Source organism: Anarhichas minor, unplaced genomic scaffold (genome assembly GCF_050575085.1).
Source record: "Anarhichas minor isolate MPS153535 unplaced genomic scaffold, ASM5057508v1 ptg000154l, whole genome shotgun sequence".
In the NCBI taxonomy this organism is placed as follows: domain Eukaryota; kingdom Metazoa; phylum Chordata; class Actinopteri; order Perciformes; family Anarhichadidae; genus Anarhichas; species Anarhichas minor.
Window position 1 is genome coordinate 98,958 of NW_027466600.1, and position 20,550 is coordinate 119,507.

The 20,550-nt window shown below is 46.0% G+C and overlaps 1 protein-coding gene across 8 annotated transcripts in view; it reads left to right on the forward strand.

Moving 5' to 3' along the window:
- LOC142943696 (uncharacterized) overlaps nt 1-20,550 on the forward strand; it is a 21,262-nt gene continuing 712 nt past the window's right edge. The window contains exons 1-23 of one of the 8 annotated variants that reach the window (XR_012952126.1): nt 1-423; nt 599-980; nt 1,095-1,145; nt 4,390-4,577; nt 4,659-4,701; nt 4,932-5,057; nt 5,150-5,254; nt 5,341-5,559; nt 5,640-5,786; nt 5,895-6,113; nt 6,275-6,493; nt 6,584-6,730; nt 6,960-7,214; nt 7,355-7,528; nt 7,615-7,857; nt 8,293-8,397; nt 8,489-8,626; nt 9,154-9,261; nt 9,619-9,653; nt 9,885-12,315; nt 12,997-13,108; nt 16,653-16,808; nt 17,987-18,120. Coding sequence is in view for 5 of the 8 variants with exons in the window: in XM_076085342.1 (XP_075941457.1) it covers nt 224-423; nt 599-980; nt 1,095-1,145; nt 4,390-4,577; nt 4,659-4,701; nt 4,932-5,057; nt 5,150-5,254; nt 5,341-5,559; nt 5,640-5,786; nt 5,895-6,113; nt 6,275-6,493; nt 6,584-6,730; nt 6,960-7,214; nt 7,355-7,528; nt 7,615-7,857; nt 8,293-8,397; nt 8,489-8,626; nt 9,154-9,261; nt 9,619-9,653; nt 9,885-12,315; nt 12,997-13,108; nt 17,987-18,585 (6,246 nt within the window). In the remaining 3 variants the exon portion in view is untranslated. The other 7 variants (XR_012952127.1, XR_012952128.1, XM_076085346.1 and 4 more) reach the window with 7 other exon arrangements.

Below are 20,550 nucleotides of genomic sequence, written 5' to 3' on the forward strand. Positions count from 1 at the left end.
AGAAGAACGTCATACCAACACTTCCGTGGTATTTGTTTAGGCTTTAGCTTGAACCCGCTGACTCTCCGCTGGAAATATAAACGTTTATATGAGTTAATATTCCGACATATTTGATGCGAACGGAAATATAACCGTCGGATTGTTTTGATGATTAGCCAGTTAGCTCTGTAGCTAGCTAGCTTCCTGCGTTCACGTTAGCTGTTGGCTTTGTTCCGGTGTGGAAATGGGACCGATGCGGAACAGACCCCCCATGGGACCGAGGGGCGACCACGGACCTCCGTTCGACATGGGGCCACCTCCTCCAGGAGGGTGGGGCCCTCCACCGCCCGAAGAATGGGGGCCACCGCCTCCAGGTGGGTGGGGGCCTCCTCCACCTGGAGGGTGGGGGCCGAGAGAGCCTCCACCACGTGGCTGGGCACCAAGGTACAACTGTTTGTGTATATATAACATTCAACTGTCTGTTTCTCTTGTTCGCACTATGCTGTATACATGTATGTATCATACATACGTGTGTGTATATATACTCCACTATGCTGCTGTAATCCTGTAAATTTCCCCACTGCGGGACTAATAAAGGATTATCATATTTTACCTTAAGAGGACCATCGCCGCCACCGGGTTGGGGGCTTCATCCCGACGACTGGAGACCCCCTCACCCGGACGATTGGAGGCCCCCTCACCCGAACGATTGGAGGCCCCCTCACCCGGACGATTGGAGACCCCCTCACCCGGACGATTGGAGACCTCCTCACCCTGATGACATGAGACCTCCTCCGAGCTGGGGACCTCCTGGCTGGGGTCCGCAACGTCCCGCTGAGCCGTGGGGGCCCGAGCATGTTCCACCCGGACCCGTACCGCATGTACCACCGGTTCCTTCTCCGGACCCCGCAGCCTACGGACCGGTGCCTCCTATCCCCCCTCCAGCCTGCGGGCCTCCACTGGGGTATCTGAGCTACCCTCCTCCCGGCTGGACAGGAGAGGTGAGCCGCGTCCTTCACCGGTCCTCAGTTTACCTCAAGTCCTCTTCTTCCTCTCTTATTGATCAGATCAATGGGATTAAAAAGTGATTGATTAGATTCTTTCTTTGTGTTCAGACCGTTGTGGAGGAGACGATGATCAACCCACCGCCTGATCAGCCTGAGTGGGTGAGTAACGTTATAGACCTGGTCCCTGTACTAGGAGGTTTAGTGGTAACGTTATAGACCTGGTCCCTGTACTAGGAGGTTTAGTGGTAACGTTATAGACCTGGTCCCTGTACTAGGAGGTTTAGTGGTAACGTTATAAACCTGGTCCCTGTACTAGGAGGTTTAGTGGTAACGTTATAGACCTGGTCCCTGTACTAGGAGGTTTAGTGGTAACGTTATAGACCTGGTCCCTGTACTAGGAGGTTTAGTGGTAACGTTATAGACCTGGTCCCTGTACTAGGAGGTTTAGTGGTAACGTTATAGACCTGGTCCCTGTACTAGGAGGTTTAGTGGTAACGTTATAGACCTGGTCCCTGCACTAGGAGGTTTAGTGGTAACGTTATAGACCTGGTCCCTGTACTAGGAGGTTTAGTGGTAACGTTATAGACCTGGTCCCTGTACTAGGAGGTTTAGTGGTAACGTTATAGACCTGGTCCCTGTACTAGGAGGTTTAGTGGTAACGTTATAGACCTGGTCCCTGTACTAGGAGGTTTAGTGGTAACGTTATAAACCTGGTCCCTGTACTAGGAGGTTTAGTGGTAACGTTATAGACCTGGTCCCTGTACTAGGAGGTTTAGTGGTAACGTTATAGACCTGGTCCCTGTACTAGGAGGTTTAGTGGTAACGTTATATACCTGGTCCCTGTACTAGGAGGTTTAGTGGTAACGTTATAGACCTGGTCCCTGCACTAGGAGGTTTAGTGGTAACGTTATAGACCTGGTCCCTGTACTAGGAGGTTTAGTGGTAACGTTATAGACCTGGTCCCTGTACTAGGAGGTTTAGTGGTAACGTTATAGACCTGGTCCCTGTACTAGGAGGTTTAGTGGTAATGTTATAGACCTGGTCCCTGTACTAGGAGGTTTAGTGGTAACGTTATAGACCTGGTCCCTGTACTAGGAGGTTTAGTGGTAACGTTATAGACCTGGTCCCTGTACTAGGAGGTTTAGTGGTAACATTATAGACCTGGTCCCTGTACTAGGAGGTTTAGTGGTAAGGTTATAGACCTGGTCCCTGTACTAGGAGGTTTAGTGGTAACGTTATAGACCTGGTCCCTGTACTAGGAGGAGGTTTAGTGGTAACGATATAGACCTGGTCCCTATACTAGGAGGTTTAGTGGTGTAGTGGTAACATTGTAGACCTGGTCCCTGTACTAGAAGGCTTAGTGGTGTAGTGGTAACATTGTAGACCTGGTCCCTGTACTAGAAGGTTTAGTGGTGTAGACCTGGTCCCTGTACTAGAAGGTTTAGTGGTAACGTTGTAGACCTGGTCCCTGTACTAGGAGGAGGTTTGAACATACCCAGTTTATCTTCTGTTTATCATGTTTAACTAACCCTAACAACCAGATCCTCTAAGGGCTTTATGGCTAATGCCAGTAGTACTTTAGTACTTTTACTGTCTTGGAACAGAGTATTTGTGGTATCATTACTAGGAGATCTGAGACCTGGGCCCCGTTCCTCGTACGTGGCTAACTGAGTTAGCCGGATACTTTTCAGGATAAGATTACGTAGATCAGGCTTTTCGGTTCCACGAAGCAAGTTTGGCAAAATCACCATGGCAACACATCCATAAGCTTGAAGCTGCTCCAGCGCAGGCTAACTGAAGGTAGCTGGATAAGCTGCCACTCCCCCGGAAAACATGGCAGCTCCTGTCATATACGGTAGTCTAATGCGCTTGCGCATCTACCGGGGTTTATACGGGAGTTCCGTAAATGCATGTAAAGTGAGACACACGGTGATCCATTAAAAGCAGCTGAGCAAACTAAGAAGCCTCTATTGCATTAATGTACAGCTCCCTTCCTCAGAGATCCACTGATGAAGGAGGATATTAGTTAGATTAGCGTTTTATAGGGAGAGAGTTCTTCCACATCGCCAAGATCCGTCATCACATCATGATGACTTCCTATACGAGCGCTATCCATTCTGCCCACAAGGAATCATTTATTTACAGACCTTCTGGAGCATACATTGAACACCACACGCTGCAGCCGAGCATTGATGTCTCACACACTGGATGCAGCCTTGAGCTGTTCTGCGAGTGGTACATTGTTGTTCAGTGTCGGCGATGCGGAGAACATCGGGAAAGCCGCTGCATGCCGTGCTGTTGGTAAAGTTTATTTGGCGCTTAATAAACTTATGGATGTGTTCATTACATCACCATGGCACATATTGTACTGACTCACCATTCTGAGTAATGTGTGTGTGTTAGTGTTTACTTGCTCCCATGTCCTCTTGATGGCTGCGTTGCATACATGAGGGTTAAAGCACTCATAATGATATGACAGTGTTATTAGTACACCAGCATATCATTACTGTAGAACATGATGAAGGTGGACTCATGATAAGAACAGAGAGAATCACACTATTTATCTTCACTGCTTCAGGTGATTGAATGTCTGATGATGAATAACACACACACACACACTGATCCGCCCACACACAGATTCACACACACATATTCAAACTGCTAGTTCTATATGGTAATCTACACATACATGTATATACACATATATAGTACATGATACATGAGGGCATACAGTACATATATCCTCATATTAATGAGTATCAGTTAGATGCTCTTTGGGCTTGTTTTTATTACTTATTGTGAAAGAGTTGAGATCATTATTGTCGCTATAGATCTCATTGGATGATGCATTCATTAAGCCTACTGCCAGCAGCACATTTAAAGACATATCATCTGATTGATTGGGGTGATGAGGCATTAAAATGAGCCGATACATTTACAACACTTACGCATTTAACTTGTCTGTGATATTCTGCGTGCTTCTTGTCTAGCCCTCATAGCGGTGACGGTGTTAGATTTAGCCGTGATTACGGTCTTGAATTCCTCATATGCGTTCATGATCATCTCCTGCTCGTCAGCGGAGTAAAAAGAGGCTCTTTCTTTGACTTTATTTAACATTGTACTGTTAGAAAATCATGGTTTCGGTGATCGACGCTTCTCCCTTTTGAAGTAGGACGGGCACGCGCAATTATCCTGATCCTGATCGTCTGGTTCCAATTAACGAGACTGTTTGAGCGGATCAGCCTTGGAGAAACCGAGATAGCCTGACTTCAATCATCTCGTTAATTTCAGCTGCTAATAGGACATTTGATCGACTTAGCTGAACCACGTACGAGGAACGGGGCCCTGGTCTTCAGCAGGATCACGTGTAGATCTGGTCTGTGTTTGTTTTTTGTTTTTTTAGATCAAAGCCTTGATTTCAGCTCCGGTTGCTGAGTCGACTCCGGGGGAAACTAAGAATCCCACCGAGGAGCTGGCGGCCGTCGCTACAACAGCGGCAGCCGACCCCTCCGCCGCTGCCCCGAAACCCAGACCTGATCCCGTCAAGATCAACAGAGCTCTGGGTCTGCTGGGGAAACGCACATTTGATAAGTAAGTTGGTTATAGAAGCTGGAGTTCGTCTGGTTTTCTCTTCTTCTACTGTCTCTGATGGCGGTGCGTTTGTGTCCTCAGGCCTCCTCCTGGCAGGTCTACAGGGATTATCTCCTTCATCGGGGTAACGTGACTCACGGGGTTCAAATCTAGACCTTCTCTAAACCTTTGTCAATATCACAATTGTCTGTCAACCCCTTTTTCATTTGGATATTTATGGATTTCATAAGAAAGAACGAATCCAGTATTGTCTCTGTTGGAGGGAGGAGCCCGTCTCCTCAGCTGGTCTTCTTAACCGAGTCCTGAATCCAGATCCAGTTCATAATCCGAGTCCGTCTTGTCTCTGGTCCTCAGCCCACCTTCGGCTACATCGAGAGAGAAGACCTGGAGAAGTTCACCTTCAGCTTCGCCGCTTTCTTTGGAAACCCAAAAGCCATGACGCCTGGGGTCAGAGTTCACTTCACGGCCTGCAAGGAGAAGGTGAGGCTGCTTCATCTTCATCATCATCATCCTAAAAACAACGCGTATTCAAAGCTGGTTTTAATGTGATTGTTGTTTGTGTGTCGGAGCAGAACAGTTCGATAGCGACGGATGTCAAAGTGGCTCCTGGGGGAACCGAGAACGTGGACACGGAGATCTACGAGGCGGTGGTCAGTCAGCCCATCACAGAGCCTCAGGTCAGTTTCGACATCCACCCGTCCTCCTTTTCCTCCCCGAGTTTCCTGTCGTTGACCCTTCCCCGTTTGTTTGGTCCGGTCTGCAGCCCGGCGAGCGCCAGTACCCGGGTCAGGTCCACGTGGACATCGGGCCGCTGAGGACCAACCTGACGTTCGACAGGAAGGACAGCACGGTGACGCTGCTGAAGAACGACCAGGTGCTCATCAACCTGCTGACCGACATCGTCAGCGAGAAGAGGAGGGCCACGAACATCAAACCCCAAATCCCCTGCACCTTCAGCAACACCAACGAGACCAGAGAGAAGGTCAGACCCTGAGGTTTACTGTCACACATTTACAGACATCAAGTCATTGAGGCTCAGGATCAGTTTTTGTCTTCTTTCAGGGAGTCATCATCAGCCTGAAAGACAGCGAAGGTGTCATCAAGTGTGACGAACACGGCGAGCTTCCCTTCAACGTCAGAGAGAACTTCAGCGACATCGAGTTCACCGACGAAGACGTCAACGAGGAGGTCGAGTTCACCGTCCTGACGGTGAGGAATGCGTCTTTCAAAGACCTTTTCACTTCCTGTCACAGACTTCGACTACCTTCCAGTAGAGGAGTTCATTCTGAAACGGCGTTTGTGTTGGTTTCTCCTTAGCTGAGGGGGGGGAAGCGGGCCATCAGGATCCGCCGGGTGAAGGAGCCCCTCCTCCTGACGCTCTCTGCCGCCACGGAGGCCACCGCCCACAACACCACCGGTGACGAAGACTTCTGGCTGAACGGGAAGGCCAGCATCAAGCCGGAGCTGTGCATCAACATGAAGCTGGACACGGAGCTGTACGAGGGCATCGTCAGCCAGACAATCATAGAGCCCACGGTAAGCAGGCTTTGTTACTGCTAGTTTAGCCTCCATAGCCTCACTGATGAAGATGATGTCATTGGTAAATCCAGCTTCATCATTCTTTAATCTCCTTGTTTGGAGGAGAATGTTGAGATCAGATGGGCTATAACTGGTTTTAACTGGTTCCTCTCTCGCAGCCCAACATGCAGGGTTACCCGGGTCAGATCCACGCCAACATCGGGCCCCTCAAGACCAACGTGACCTTCGACCACCGGGACTGCGGCGTCACGCTGCTGAAGAACGACCACGTGTTGATCAACCTGCTGGTGGACATTACTACCGGGAAGAGGAGGGCGGCCAACATCAAACCCAAAATCCCCTTCACCTTCAGCTACACCAAGGAGAAGAGAGAGCTGGTACCGCACGCCGTCACTACCGGTTGAATCTCCGGTTCTTCATATTGTGGTCGATTGAAGAGTGAACCGTTAACGTATCTGTGTTTTCAGGGCATCATCACCTTTCTGGGTCCAGAAGAAGGAATCGTCAACTCCGAGGAGCACGGAGAGCTTCCTTTTGACATCTGTGAGAACTTCAGCGAAATCAAGTTCAACAGCAGCGACATCCACAAGGAGGCGGCGTTCACAGTCGCCACGGTGAGTACAACATGTACCTCTGAGACGTAGTACAATATGTACCTCTGAGACGTAGTGCAATATGTACCTCTGAGACGTAGTACAGTATGTACCTCTGAGACGTAGTACAGTATGTACCTCTGAGACGTAGTACAGTATGTACCTCTGAGACGTAGTACAGTATGTACCTCTGAGACGTAGTACAGTATAAAGTGCACTATGTACCTCTGAGATATTTTTGACTCTTCAGGTGAAATCAGAAAAGAGAGCCATCAGGCTACTGAGGACGAAGAGGGTCGAGGACCAAATCCTGGAGGAGCAGAAGAGACGGGAGGAGGAGGAGAAGATGAAGAGGAGGGAGGAGGAGGAGAGGAGGAAACGAGAGGAGGAGGAGGAGGAGGAGAGGAAGAGGAGGGAGGAGGAGGAGGTGGAGGAGCGACGGAGAGAGGCGGAGAGGAAGAAGAGGGAGGAGGTGTCGGCGGCGTTGGCAGCAGCCAAATGCAAAGTAAGAAACACTTTGAATCATCATTTTGAAGCTTAAGTTGTTACACAAAGTCTAAATGAATTCGGTTTAAATGGATGGCTTTTGTAACGTTGAATGTTTTATTTAGTTTAGTTTAATATAATATATCTTCTTCCTCTCAGTGGTCGCCCCTCGGCGTCAGAGTGAGAAACCCCGACACGCTGGACGACGTTAGCAAAGAGCGATTCCAAGGCACCGTCCTCAAAGCCATTTCCAAATATCCCCGTAAGGAGATCAAGAAGGAGCCCGAGGAGAAGAAGGAGGAACAAGGAGATGGACAGGCGCTCCTCGGACAGGTACAAAGGAAAAGAAATCCTTGAAATGTTTTTATTATTTATTCCGTTTCTTTAGCCGTGAATTTAAATGTTTTTCTTTCCCGCAGGTGAAAATCAAAATGGAGAAAATGGATGAAGACAAGAAGGAAGAGGTGGAAGGAGAGGAGGGAAAGATGGAGATGAAGGAGGACGAGGAGAACCAGCAGGCGTCTCAAGCTGCAGGAGGACCAGCTGTGAAAGCGGACCCAGAGATGGGTCGACTGGTGATGACCATCGACGGCCAACAGAAGCTGCTTCCCTTCGGACCCAACGACCTGCTGAGCACCGCCACCATGCTGGACGGAGACAAGGTGACAGTTAGAAAGGGTTTAACCCCAACCCGCTCTATGCGCCTCACATTTCTACACCCTGAACCCCTGAGTTCAACAGTCTCACCTCAGAAAAGAATAGTACCCGACGTCATGAGCATTTTACCACGAGCCATATGACTTAACCAACCGTAGATACCATTACATTTTACAACGTTGGCATGAGAAAAGAGCCATTCGCATGCTGTTTGATTGCTTCACCAATAAAGAGCACAGATGCATTCTGGGTGTTATATGAGTAATGGGTGTATGGACTCATGTAGAAGAAGAATATGATGTGTAGCGTTAATAAAGAACTGAGACAGGACTGTGGTGTAAATGGATCACTACACGGTTCTTGTGTTTGTAATCAAAGTGTGATTCACTGCGTGTAAAGTTCTGTAGAAGTTTAGTCTGAACTGCGTCTCCTCTGTGAAGGTACGCTTCAACATCGCCACCCACGGAGAGACCAAAGAGGAACGAGCCACCTTCGTGGAGATCCTCCCCGACTCCTTCGAAGAGTCCATTGAACAACGTCGACACGTAAGTCAACGTCTTTAAACCGACGGATCGAGCCCCGACCGGCAGACGACCAGCTGGATTCACGGTGGTTTGTGTTTCTTTCTTTCACCAGGGCATCGTGATCGAGTTCTCTCACGCCTCCGGACTCATCAAGTGTGCTCAGAACCCTCAGCTCTACTTCCACATGTCGGAGGTGATCGAGAAGAAGAGACTGGAGCTAAACGAGAAGGTCGAGTTCAGCGTCGTCCCTGTGAGTCCTGATCCTCCTCTACGTCTTATGTTCCTTCTGATGTGTATTTAAAAGTTCTAAACATAGCATATAATCTGTTGAGTTTGCCTCCGATAGTCTGATAATCTATCTTTGTTGAAGAAAGGCCTCGTTATGTTGAACCCAGCATATTTGGTTTCATAAGAACATCTGTGGGAAATCAACAGTTCCCAGAGAAGTGATAAAGTCATGCAGGAACATTGGGAGATAAGAACACGTTTCCTGTAAGTAAGTAAATAAGAAGACAATACAAATATCATGTGACCTGCATCCTGACCCCAGACAGAAGAAGAGAGCATGACATCATGAAAAGACCAGATGTGCTTTGATTGGTGGAGAGTGATGTAAGGGCTGGACTTATGGGTATAAAGAGTCAGACTAAGAACTAACTCTTTGGATCTGTTGTGAACATATAAAACGATCCCCGCTGGGATCTTCATTTCTGCCACATCTTCAACATTCTCATTACACTTTTCTGTGTAAAAATATTCTGTTATTGTTTCTCCAAGCATGAAACGGCAGACGGTGGGAACCAGGCCATCCGGATAAAACGCTTCACCGAGAGCGTTTTCCTCCCCGTTCGTAAGCTAGGTGGCGTCGGGGCCAATAAAGGAAAGGTGAGGAGGACTTGATTCATATCTACACAGTTATGTGTCTGTTTTTGTTCATTCATTTTTCTCAAGTTTAAAGTTGCAGAATTCTCACGTTGGTAACATTTTTGATACAATATAAAAGCTGTAGTTAGTTTAAACAACATTAACAATAACTTTTACGTGATTTGAATAAAGGATGATATATTTTCAGAATGATTTTAGAGTCTAATGCAAAGCTGCATATTGCTTTTATGGTGTAACTATCTCCTAAATGGATTCAGCACTTGTGTGCGTTTAACAAACGATGAAGCATTCTTGTAACAAGACGTTGGATGAGATCATTGTTTTTCTAACTTTGTCTGATATCCGTATTGTTAATAGATGACCATCAAGCTGGCAAAAACAGAAGACACTGAGTGAGTAATGATTTTTATTTTAATGTTATGTTTGGGTGTAAAAATCGGGATGGGCTGATAGATTACCAGAGTTCTTTGTTCTTTTATAATTCAAATATTTGCCTATTTATAGATAGTTCAACCACTAGGTCACATTTGTAACCTGACTAAATGACACATTGGCATCTAAACTAGGTGCATAGAAATACAAGTTCTGTGAAATTATTCTAATAAGCCTGCCTAACTTTTCAGAAAAGAAAAACCAGAGACGGACAAGCTGAAGGCCGTGGTGAAAAATCTTAGAACGCAGGACAGCAAGACCGGTATCGGCAGAAGGGATTACGGCGCCTCTCGGCGTAAATATGGCCGGAGCAGAAGTAGGAGCAGGAGTCCGAGTAGGAGCAGGGCCAGGAGTAGAAGCAGGAGCAGGAGTCCGCCCAGAGACCAGTTTGGACGCATCATCAAAAAGAGACGCAGCACCAGCACCGACCGTGACCGTAAAGGCAGCATGTACAGGCGAAGCGGAAGCCGCGAGAGACCCAACCGGCCCACCAAAAGTCGCACTAAGAGCAACAGCAAGAGTCGCAGCCGAAGCAGGAGTCGCAGCAGGAGCAAGGAGAGGAGCAAGGAGAGGACCATCAGGAAGAGGAGCAAAATCAGCAGAGAACATGATGAAAGTCACAAGAAGAGGAGGGAGCTAAGCCCTCCTCCCAGACGTGGTGGAGTTGTGGACGACGAGCTAGCGAGGAAGAAGCGGGAGCTGGAGGAGCTGAACGACATGATTGCCTACAAAAAGTCGCTGGTGGACATCGACCCTGGACAGAGGACTTGCATAGACTATGACCATGGCCGTATCGCCGTCCCTCTCACAGAGTACAAACCAGTCCGGTCCATCCTAAAGAAACGACCAGACGAACCCGATTACCTCCATCGTTCTTCTCAGCCCTATGACGATCCTTATTATGACCGGCCATACAGTCCTTACCAAGAACGGCGGTACGGCGAGCGCCCCGGTGATCTGTACGCCAGTCGTTCCTACGCCGATCGTCCTTATGGTGAGCGTCCCTACGCTGATCGCCCTTATGAAACTCGTCTCTATGGTGAACCTTCCTACGGCGGCCCTCCTTCTGCCAGCCAACGTTACACCGATCGCTACGATGTTTATGATGAACCGTATGACGATCGCTACTATGAACCGGCATATGTGGATCGACCTCACGATGATCCGTATTGCCCTGTCCAACAGAGCCAGTCTCCACAACCCCATGGTCTCTCACCTTCTCATCAGTCTGCCCAAGTTCCTTCTGCCTCCACTCAACCTCCCTTGATGAATACTGCTGTAACTTCATCTTCCCAACCCTCTCTGAGACCTCCTTCTCCCACAGAACCGCCTCCTAGAAGCCCCTCTCCCACACCGAAGAGCGCAACTCCACGCCAGGCAGCTGTGAAACAGCCCCTCGACCGCTTCCTCGACATGCTTAATAAAAAGGTGGATTCTGAAAAGAAATCGGAACCGGTTCATGTGAATGATGACCTTCTGCCTCATGAGCGGGCAGTTCAAGATTGCAGTGGTTTCTCTCGTATCGTGGGATTGGCTCAAGAGCAACCCAGCAGCAGTCTAGCTCTAGATGGGAAAAATACACAGCTGAGCCCTAAAAGATCCTCACTAGAGAGAACAAGTGAGGAACCAAAGCACAAGACGGAACCCTACGACAAGATCCAAAGTCTACTCCGTACAATTGGTCTGAAGCTGAGTACAGGAGATATGACCAAACTGGCGAGCCGAGCCCAAGAAAAAATCTACAGCCGAAAGTCCTCATCCTCAGAAAGAGAGACTTTGTCATCCTCGAGGGAAGAACGGCAAACAAGTAGAACCGGTTCCGTTGAATTGGATCACATCTGTTCCCCCTTGCCTACTAGGTCCTCCAGTTTGGAGCCACTCGGCAGATCGAAAGCTGTCTCGGAGTATGAAGGATTCCTGGACCAGCAGGAGCTGGAGGCACTACAGAAGGCGCAACAGCAACAGAGTCTTACCAAAACAATGGGGAGCACACCCTCCACCACTTCCCCTCCAACAGCTCCTCCTGGGCCTCCACCTGCTCACTACCAACATCCACCCCCACCAATCAACTGGCCCCTTGGAGTCACTACCCAGATTCCTCCAGTGCAGAGCGCCACAACCCCCAGCATGGGTTTTCCAGTTTCTCCTGCAGCTGGTCAACCACCCCCGAGATTTGGACTTCCACCAGGGCCTCCCCCTGGACCTCCTCCACGGCGTCCTGCACAGCCTCCTCCAGGACCTCCTGCTGGACCTCCACCCCAGCACCCTCCCGGACAGCCTCCTTTTGCTCCACCCTCCAGTCATGCAGTCTTTCCTTTTATTGGCCAACCTCCTGCAGCGCCACCACTTAACTCCTCCAGTCCTTTAATCACTGCAGCAGTATTACCACCACCATCGACACCCACAGCATCGAGTCCAGCTAACGTTAACCAACCGACCATCTCTACCACAGTGGCCAGATGCCTGAAGGTCATAGAGACGGTGAAATCTCTGGCTGTTCAACCGCCAGCCAAACCGGTCAAATCCGTCCAATTCAGTTTGCCCACAGTCTCTCCAACATCCTCCGGTCATCAGACGTCAACAGAGGCAGATGATGAAATAAAGAACAAGCAGCAGGAGAAGGTATGATCAGCAGGGGAATCTTTCACTTAATTTAGAGTAAACAAGTAGGGTCAGTGTTACTCAAGATGTAATGTGTGTTCACACCAAACGCAGCGCAAATTTTTCGCCCAAGTAGATTACATAGAAAGTCGATGCAATGGCGTATTTACGCATAGATGATGTTATGTTGAGTAAAATTTGCTTTGCATTTGGTGTGAACGCACCATAAGAGAACCTGTGAAGGGTTTTATTGCGCCGATAAGAAGGGTGTGGTTGTTAAAGGGCTTCTTGTTGGTGACTGAAGTTCAGTTTGTCATAGACCATTACAAGTTACAATTAGTCATTTAGCAGACACTTTTATCCAAAGCGACTTACAATTCAGATTCTATTGCATTTCTACACCGTAGGCACAGCTACGGGAGCAATTTTGGGGTTAAGTGTCTTGCTCAAGGACATGCGACTAGCAGAGCCGGAGCCGGGGATTGAACCGCCAACCCTCTGATTGAAGGACGGCCCTGCTATCCACTTAGCCACAGTCGCCCCTAGTTCTTCTTCCCCTGAGTGTGTGGTTGTATCTGCTGTCATTGTTGGATTTTCTCAGCCACATGTAATCCCAGGTGATCTAGACGGACGGCACACTGAAGTAGAACCCTTTACAAATGATGGATAAAGCTATGATGCGGCATTTTGTTTCTGTTGCAGCTGGATTCGTATAACCAGAGGGTTTTAGAAAAGAGGGAGCAGTACTACAAGGACTGGCTCAGCCGCAAGAATCAGAGTGGAGAGTGGAAGGACGGCGTACGGGTCTTCCCAGGTATCAGATCTTCTTCGGTTACATACTCTAAACTTAACTAGCAACCTTTGAATTACAGGAATTTGAGAGTTAAGGATATCGTTATGTTCTCCGTGTGCAAGTTCTTTCAAGTTAACAGCTGCATGTCATTTATTTTATGTTCAGGGCGAAAGATTTAAGATACTATTCAGCTTCTTTGATCAGCTTAAAATACATTTATTTTTCCCTGACAGTTAGCCAGGCTTTAGTTACCTGATTATCCACGTCTCCAGAGATGTGGTTGAAATGGTAAGAAGTTCACATGATGGAAGTATCGCTAAGTGTTGTCTGGATGTGACTAAAGTAGAGACGTGTCTCCAGTTGAAGTGATCTTGCAGTCTCACCGTAGGAAGTCCTTTAGAGTTCAGCGTAGAATTTCATTCAGTAGTCGTAGCTCCACCTCGACGCTACACGAATGTCTTGCGCATTCTCGCGGTGTGTCTTCATTTTGTGATAGAGATCGAGGATCACAACAAAGGTTTGTCCTGGAAATGTCTTTGATTTGTTATATTTTCTAGCATCTCTCGTGCTCCCCCAGTAGCACCAACACATGGTTGCATTGTTCAGGAGCGGCGTTCACCGACAGCAGAAATCCTGACGTAGTAACAGACAACTAGACCTCTTAAGGGGCATTGCAGTCGCTCGTTAGCCGAGTCTAGTGGTTCGTCCCAGCGATCAAGAAAAGAAGCCAGCTGCAATATCAACTGCACAAAGTAAAATCTTTTTCCTCTTCATATGATATCTAGTTTCAAGGACCCAAGAGTCCAGAAATCACGATATAGTCAGATGAGCTTATGAGACTTTAATGGTGTTTTTACTAAGCTTAGGTTCTGTTTGACTTTTCAAAATACCGCTGACGGGTTTCAGTACCGATACCAACACTGTATGTTCTTGATTTAAGTAGTAAGTAAACAGAACTATGAAACTGAACATGCATTTGATATCAACCTGGTTAACTGACGGTTTTCAGTACTTGATACTTCAGGGACATTTTGGTTAGTACCAAGTAATTATAGAGGTGTGATACCCAGCACGAGTAGTTAGCTAGCAAGTCAAGCTAGTTTTGTTTGGTACAGGTATTCCTCTTCCAGCTTAGATACTGTCAGTGGGTACTGACTTCTTCTTTCACCAAATTGTCTCATACCTGTGTTTTAATGGAATCTACAGTCTGGTACCACGTGGGTACAAGGCTGTGAATATATTTGGACGGATTCAAGACCAACATCCCTTCAGTCCTGCTTGAAGTGGTTCAGTCTCAGAACCACAACACGTTGAACCGTGAACAGGATTGTGGTTCAGCCGCCCTTTGACTCTGAGTCCCCTGATCCAGTAGATTTCTGTTCATCTACTGCGTAGCACCCACCCTCCAGTTCCCCCCTCTGGTAGACCCTGTTAGCACCGTTCAGCTCAGCCGTCGCCATGTTGAGAGCCGTGTGGAGGCAATAGATCCGGAAGTCCTGTTTGAAGAAGAGACGAAGACGACGGTGAACAACGAGGCATCTTCAACTCGTCAGCTGGATACTTTCACTACAACCAGAGAGAGATGGACGCTAAAGGAAACAAGTCTCCTCTCGTACCTAAAACTGTGACCACTGAGTGTAGACTAGCTAGCTGAACATGCTAAGCTAATCGCTAAGCTTGGATTTGATGTTAACTGACTGTAAAGCCTGTAAACTACATGCTGCTGTTTAAATAAACCTAGAAAGTCCAGATGTTCAGGAATGACGGCGTAGGAGGATAACGCGCAGTCGGTACTACCATTTGTAATACTAAGTATGTAGTACTTGGGAAGTACTACTATTACGACGCTAAAACCTCCTAAACAAAGGTATGAAACTCAAAGAAAACGTAATAGTTGAGAACTTTTGTGCAGCACGAGGAACACAGTTTAGATGACTTTTACACACGTGGCTTAAATTATATATATATATATATATATATATATATATTCTATTATCATATAATATATATATTATCATATAATAATCCAGGACACCATCTAGTAACAGTGGCCTGGATGTTAACATCTAGGGTTGTTTTGTTGGGAGAGAATGTAAGTTCAGAGGGTAAATACAGGTTTTTGACCAGAATCTGGTTCATGTAAGTTGTAAAAATGGTTTTGCCGTTGGACTTCAGGAAGACTTTCAGTTTTCTAAGCTGCGATTTCCCTGATATCCAGAAAACGCTTTCACAGAAGACCTCTCTCGTCGTGGCCGTGCAAAGTAGAGCTTCGTAATTCAGTTAGTATTCTACTAGTATCTTTACTAGTCAGCTGCGTTTACTGCATTGTTTATGAGCTGTGGTCCAGTCACCAAGCCTGGAGTGATTCATGCCAGGTTAGAGTCATGACTGAGGTAAGGACGACATTCCCACATCACCGAGGTCATTTCACAGCGGCAGACTGTACCGGCTTTAGCTGCTAACGTAGCTCCTCCTTCCAATCTGTGACGTTGGCTCAGGAAGCTAACGTCGAGAGCTTCCCCTGTCGGTCAGATGTCATTAACGTGCATTATTGATAATGTATTAAGTCAAGTTACGTAGCATTGTGTCAAAGCTAAATCTGTCCCAAATATATCACAAACGATCTAAATGACCTTCTGAAAGAAATAACTGAATTAGGACCTTTTTGTCTTCTGAGCCTTGACCTAGCTTTACCTTCCAGTCCGAAGCTAACGTTAGCTCAGGAAGCTAACGGAGAGCGCTTCCCCTGTCGGTCAAATGTCATTAACTTTAACATGGTCATTGTAGTAATTATCAATAATAATGTGAACCTGTGGAACCATGTGGACCTAGCTTCTTCCAGTCTGAAGCTAACATTAGCTCAGGAAGCTAACAGAGCTTTTACCGTAGGGGTCATGTTTATAATATTTATAATACAATATTCCATGATTATTCTAAAGAATGTGGTTTAGGTAATATTATACAACTCCCTTTTCCTTTCAGCTGGTGAAACGATCTGTTAGCTCAGGGAGCTAACGTAGAGCGCTTTTAACATGTAGGAGTCAGTTGGATGTCGTTAGCTTTGGCATTTTCAGGCCCGACTTACTGCTAGTCTGTCATCACTATGGTAAGTAACTCTATACCTAAAATCAACCTCTTAGTTATTATCATTAACCACCATTTTTAAGTAATATTTCACCTTTTTTGATAAATTATGCCCCTCAACAAAGTCGAGCACATCAGTGTTTTTACCTCTATTATTACCTGTGAATCGGACCCTTGGAATTGTGGACTTTAAACTAGCCTGAAGCTAATGTTAGCTCAAGGAGCTAACATACATCTCTGAGTGTTGTTGGTCGCCAGATGGAAATCGTTATCTTTATCGGTGTGGTTGGTTCAGTAACATCAGGACTCTGATTAGAAACCTAGTCGACGCCTGAGGTTCTTTACAAGTTGTTTCTGTTCCCAACATGTTTAGATGTAACAGAGTCCAGTCTGTGACCATAACTATTTCAAACGTATAGTCGTGCTCAATGATTGTTATCCAGATCATGTTTTTGGGCATTTTCTTTTTCTTTTGTTTCAGTCTTCGAATCAGCACAAACGCTGACTGTCGTTTCTCAGTCGGTGTACTTTTGCAGTTCCATGACCCCCAAACGACAATAAGCCATCTCAGCTTCTGCTCATTTAAATCCTCTGAACTCAGCGAGTCTCATCTTTGAGTTTAAAATGTGCTGCTCAGGTAACTTCCTCACAGCCAGACCCGCTCTTCAGATATTAGTTCAGGCTGAAGTGGAGGCGATGAGGTCCGGTGTGGAGTCGGGGAACAGAAATGGAAAATCACTTTTAAAGATGTTTGTAATTGTTAACAAAAAGTAAGTTAATGGCATAAATCAAGTGACTCGTTCATCTGAGATTCCATTTCCTCTCTCTAAATGAAATACTGGACTCGGTAAACTTCAGATTACGAGAAACCAGAATAGAGAAAATGTTTTGTAATTAAAGAAATCAGATTATTTTTTTTAAAGTAAGATAAAGTTTTGTAATTAGATGTAGTAAAGTACGAATATTTTAGTGCTCTTAGTAGTTTGTGCTGCATGTTATGTTTCCAGATATCCAGCGCTGATAGTCGGGGTTTGTACATAAACTCAGCCGTTAGCTAGCGAGATGCTATAAAACCAAGCTAAACTGTGATGTCCAGTGTTTTTATCTTCAAGTAACTCAGAAGGTTTAGAGCTGATAAAGAAACGTTGAACATTGCGTAATGGCAATATGTATTGTCTTGACGGTGAAGGTAGGTGATCTTTTAATCGTATTAATTGATCAGTCTGAGAATGTTGAAGTTAGACATGTATCACTTGAATCATGAACTAAACACGGTGCTTTGAAGTTCTTAAAAACTCACTAAATATACTTTTACCACAAATACTTTTCCGTAACCAGTAGGTTGTCTTATCGGTTTATGTTTAGTACGTTTTTGGGTCAACACATTCAAAAATTGGTAAACTGAAGTTTAGAACTTAATGGTTAACTTTCCTGGTGTTTTAATTACTTGAGTCAATTCAATGAAAATCAATTCAGTGAGCTAGAGATCAATAAGAAAGTGCTACCACAGGTGGGTTTTGTTCAGAAGTATTGTTCAGTATTGTGAGTTGCTGGTTTCACAGAGATCAGGTGACTTCAGTCCAACTTGTGTCCATCTACTTCCAGAACGTCTGGATCGGGCCACAGCCGTCGTTCTAGAAGATCACTTTGGATCTTTCTGCAGTTATAGTTAGTCTACAGACTGTTCTCATAGATCTTTGTGAAACCAGCCTCAGGATTTGTGTCCCTCAATGCAAAGAGACAGTTTGGGATCAGCTAGTGCGAAAGGTTCTTCAGGTTGTGACTTACAAATGTAATCTTGTTAAATTTCTGTAGGCATGCCGAATGCCAGCCAGCCCAAGAACGTTTGGATCTGCGGCCATTCGCTGGTGTACTGGGCCGAATCCCGGGCCAAGTCTCCAGAGGTAGGTATGCAGCTGGGCATGAACCCCAGCAAGGTGACCATCTGGTGGAAGGGCACCCAGGGCATGACGTGGTCCCAGCTGCTGCCCCAGCTGCACCAGCTGAAGGTTACCTGGCCCAACCCGGACGTCCTCATCATGCACCTGGGGGGCAACGACCTGAGCACCGACAGCCCCACCGACCTGCTGGCCTCCGTCAAGAAGGATCTGACCTCCATGAGGAGCATCTTCCCGCAGTGCGTCCTGGTGTGGTCCAACGTTCTCCCCCGGAGGGTGTGGCGCCACTCTACCGACAACCACGAAGTCGACCTGGTCCGCACCACGGTGAACCGCAGGATCCAGAACATCGTCTCGGAGCTGGGCGGCACCTCGCTCACCCACGACAACATCAGGTGCGGCACCAACACGGGCCTGTACCGGGCCGACGGCGTCCACCTGTCGCCCAAAGGCATCGATGTCTTCAATCTGAACCTGCAGGATTTCCTGGAGAAGTGGGAGATGGAGCTCACCTAGAGAAAAGTTAAGAGGAGTATCCATTATTTTCTGCTTTTATGTTGAGTCTTATTTCTAATCATAGCGAGTAAAGTAACGTCACCTGTAGGGTCCAGTTCTGTTTGTAGTTTTATCTTTAAACACAGGAACTCTTGAGGAGAGCCGTTCTACATGGAACACGTTTGTCTGTATTGAAACAATAAACTGAATATCAACTGATCTGCTGTTGTTTCTCCTGCTTTCATCTTCCTAATGAACACCGTCAGGATGGATATTATGGATATATATATATTATCTGTAAGAACATGAATACTGGTAAAATGCACATTTTGTTAATTAAGGTGTATCTTATGTTCATTTAAAGAGAACCCTGAGCAGGTCACTGGTTAGTGTCACCATGGTGACAGAACATTCTCAATATTTGAAGAAACCAGAGAGAGTTCAGCTGATTTGATATTTATAGAAACCGTTTCATCGCTCAGCACGTCACTTCATCCTCTACTGAAGTTTCCACGTTGCACCTGTTGGAGTCGATCAGGTGAGTTCTGGTTTTCTCTGCAGGTTCCAGTCCAGGATGAACTGAAGACCTGAACATCTCACTCCTCCAAATACAGATGTGAAATGGCCAAACCATCTCGGAGTGTCGCATATCTTCTTGTACAGTCAAACATACAGATGTGTTCTTCCCAGTTTGGTCCCAACGGATGTACTTTAGCAGATTGACCGTCCTGACGGGGTTCCTGACACCAGGCCTCAGCTTTGTGCTCATTCAATGAGTCAGGTTTTGCTACATAAAAGCAGAAAACTGAAATATGACGGTTGTCCAGATGGATTGAGCCACACGTCCTCTTTCACACAAATGTTCAGTTAGAATAAGAAACCATTTGAATTACAATAAGTCAGTTTTTCACCAAACACCATCTGACACTACAGTGTGTGAGATGAAACACTGATTTTAAAAACCTGTAACAAAAAAATGTGCTAAAGTTGTTCTACGTATTTTTTCACAACAATGTAAATATTCTTAACCGCCGTCTAAGAAGAAATGAATGTTAGTATTCATACATGTTTTACATCATTGTACTGACCGTGTTAGAGATTCATTTAAATAACTTTACATTAACATTCTCTTGAGTAAACTCTGTTCTGTGAAACAGGACTTACCTGTTTTACAGTAAGATGCTTTTACTGAACTTCTTCCTGTAGTTCAGTTGATTTAGTTTCAGATCAAAGCTCTTTGCTTTAAATGTGACGTTCAGACCGGAGACACAAAGGATGTAAATACATTGTTTACTGTCTAATGTACTTAAACTACTGTTTCTATTCAATAAAGAAAACCACTGAAATATCGTTTTTTTTATTTGAATTTAAACAGACATTTGTGAAATTTTATTTATGTTTGTGTGTAATTTCAATGATTCAGACCAGGTCCCTTTAGTAGCTCTTCCTGTGCTTTCAGACATTTAGGGTTCATCCCAAGTCTCTTAATTGCATCCCCGTTTCCCTCACTTGGGTCCTTTCCTTGCGTCCTAGTCCCTCCCACCAGGGATGCATGGAGGAAACCATGCGAGGAGAGAGGAAACGAGGAAATATGTTTTAAGAGACATGAGACGTCCTTTCCTCAGTTGCGTCACGTGAAGCGACGTCTGTTTCTGATGACGGTGCTGATGATCACAGCTGATCAGCTGTCAGTCGGCTTTAACAGCTGGAGAGACTTTTGATAAGTTTGTGTGTTCACATGATCACTGTACTTAATAACAGTAACTAATACTAATAACTAATAAAAACACACAGTAATCACCACTGTAGAGGTGTTTCTCTCTGTAGTCTGTTAACAAACTGTGTCCTGTGTTCTGTTTATAAGCGCAGGATCCATTTCTACCGGCGGAATGCGATCGTCTTATTTATGATTATTTGCGTCTGTACGTTTTGAATTTGTGACTAAATAACCCAGAATATGATAATTGTTTCTCTTAAATGATAAAA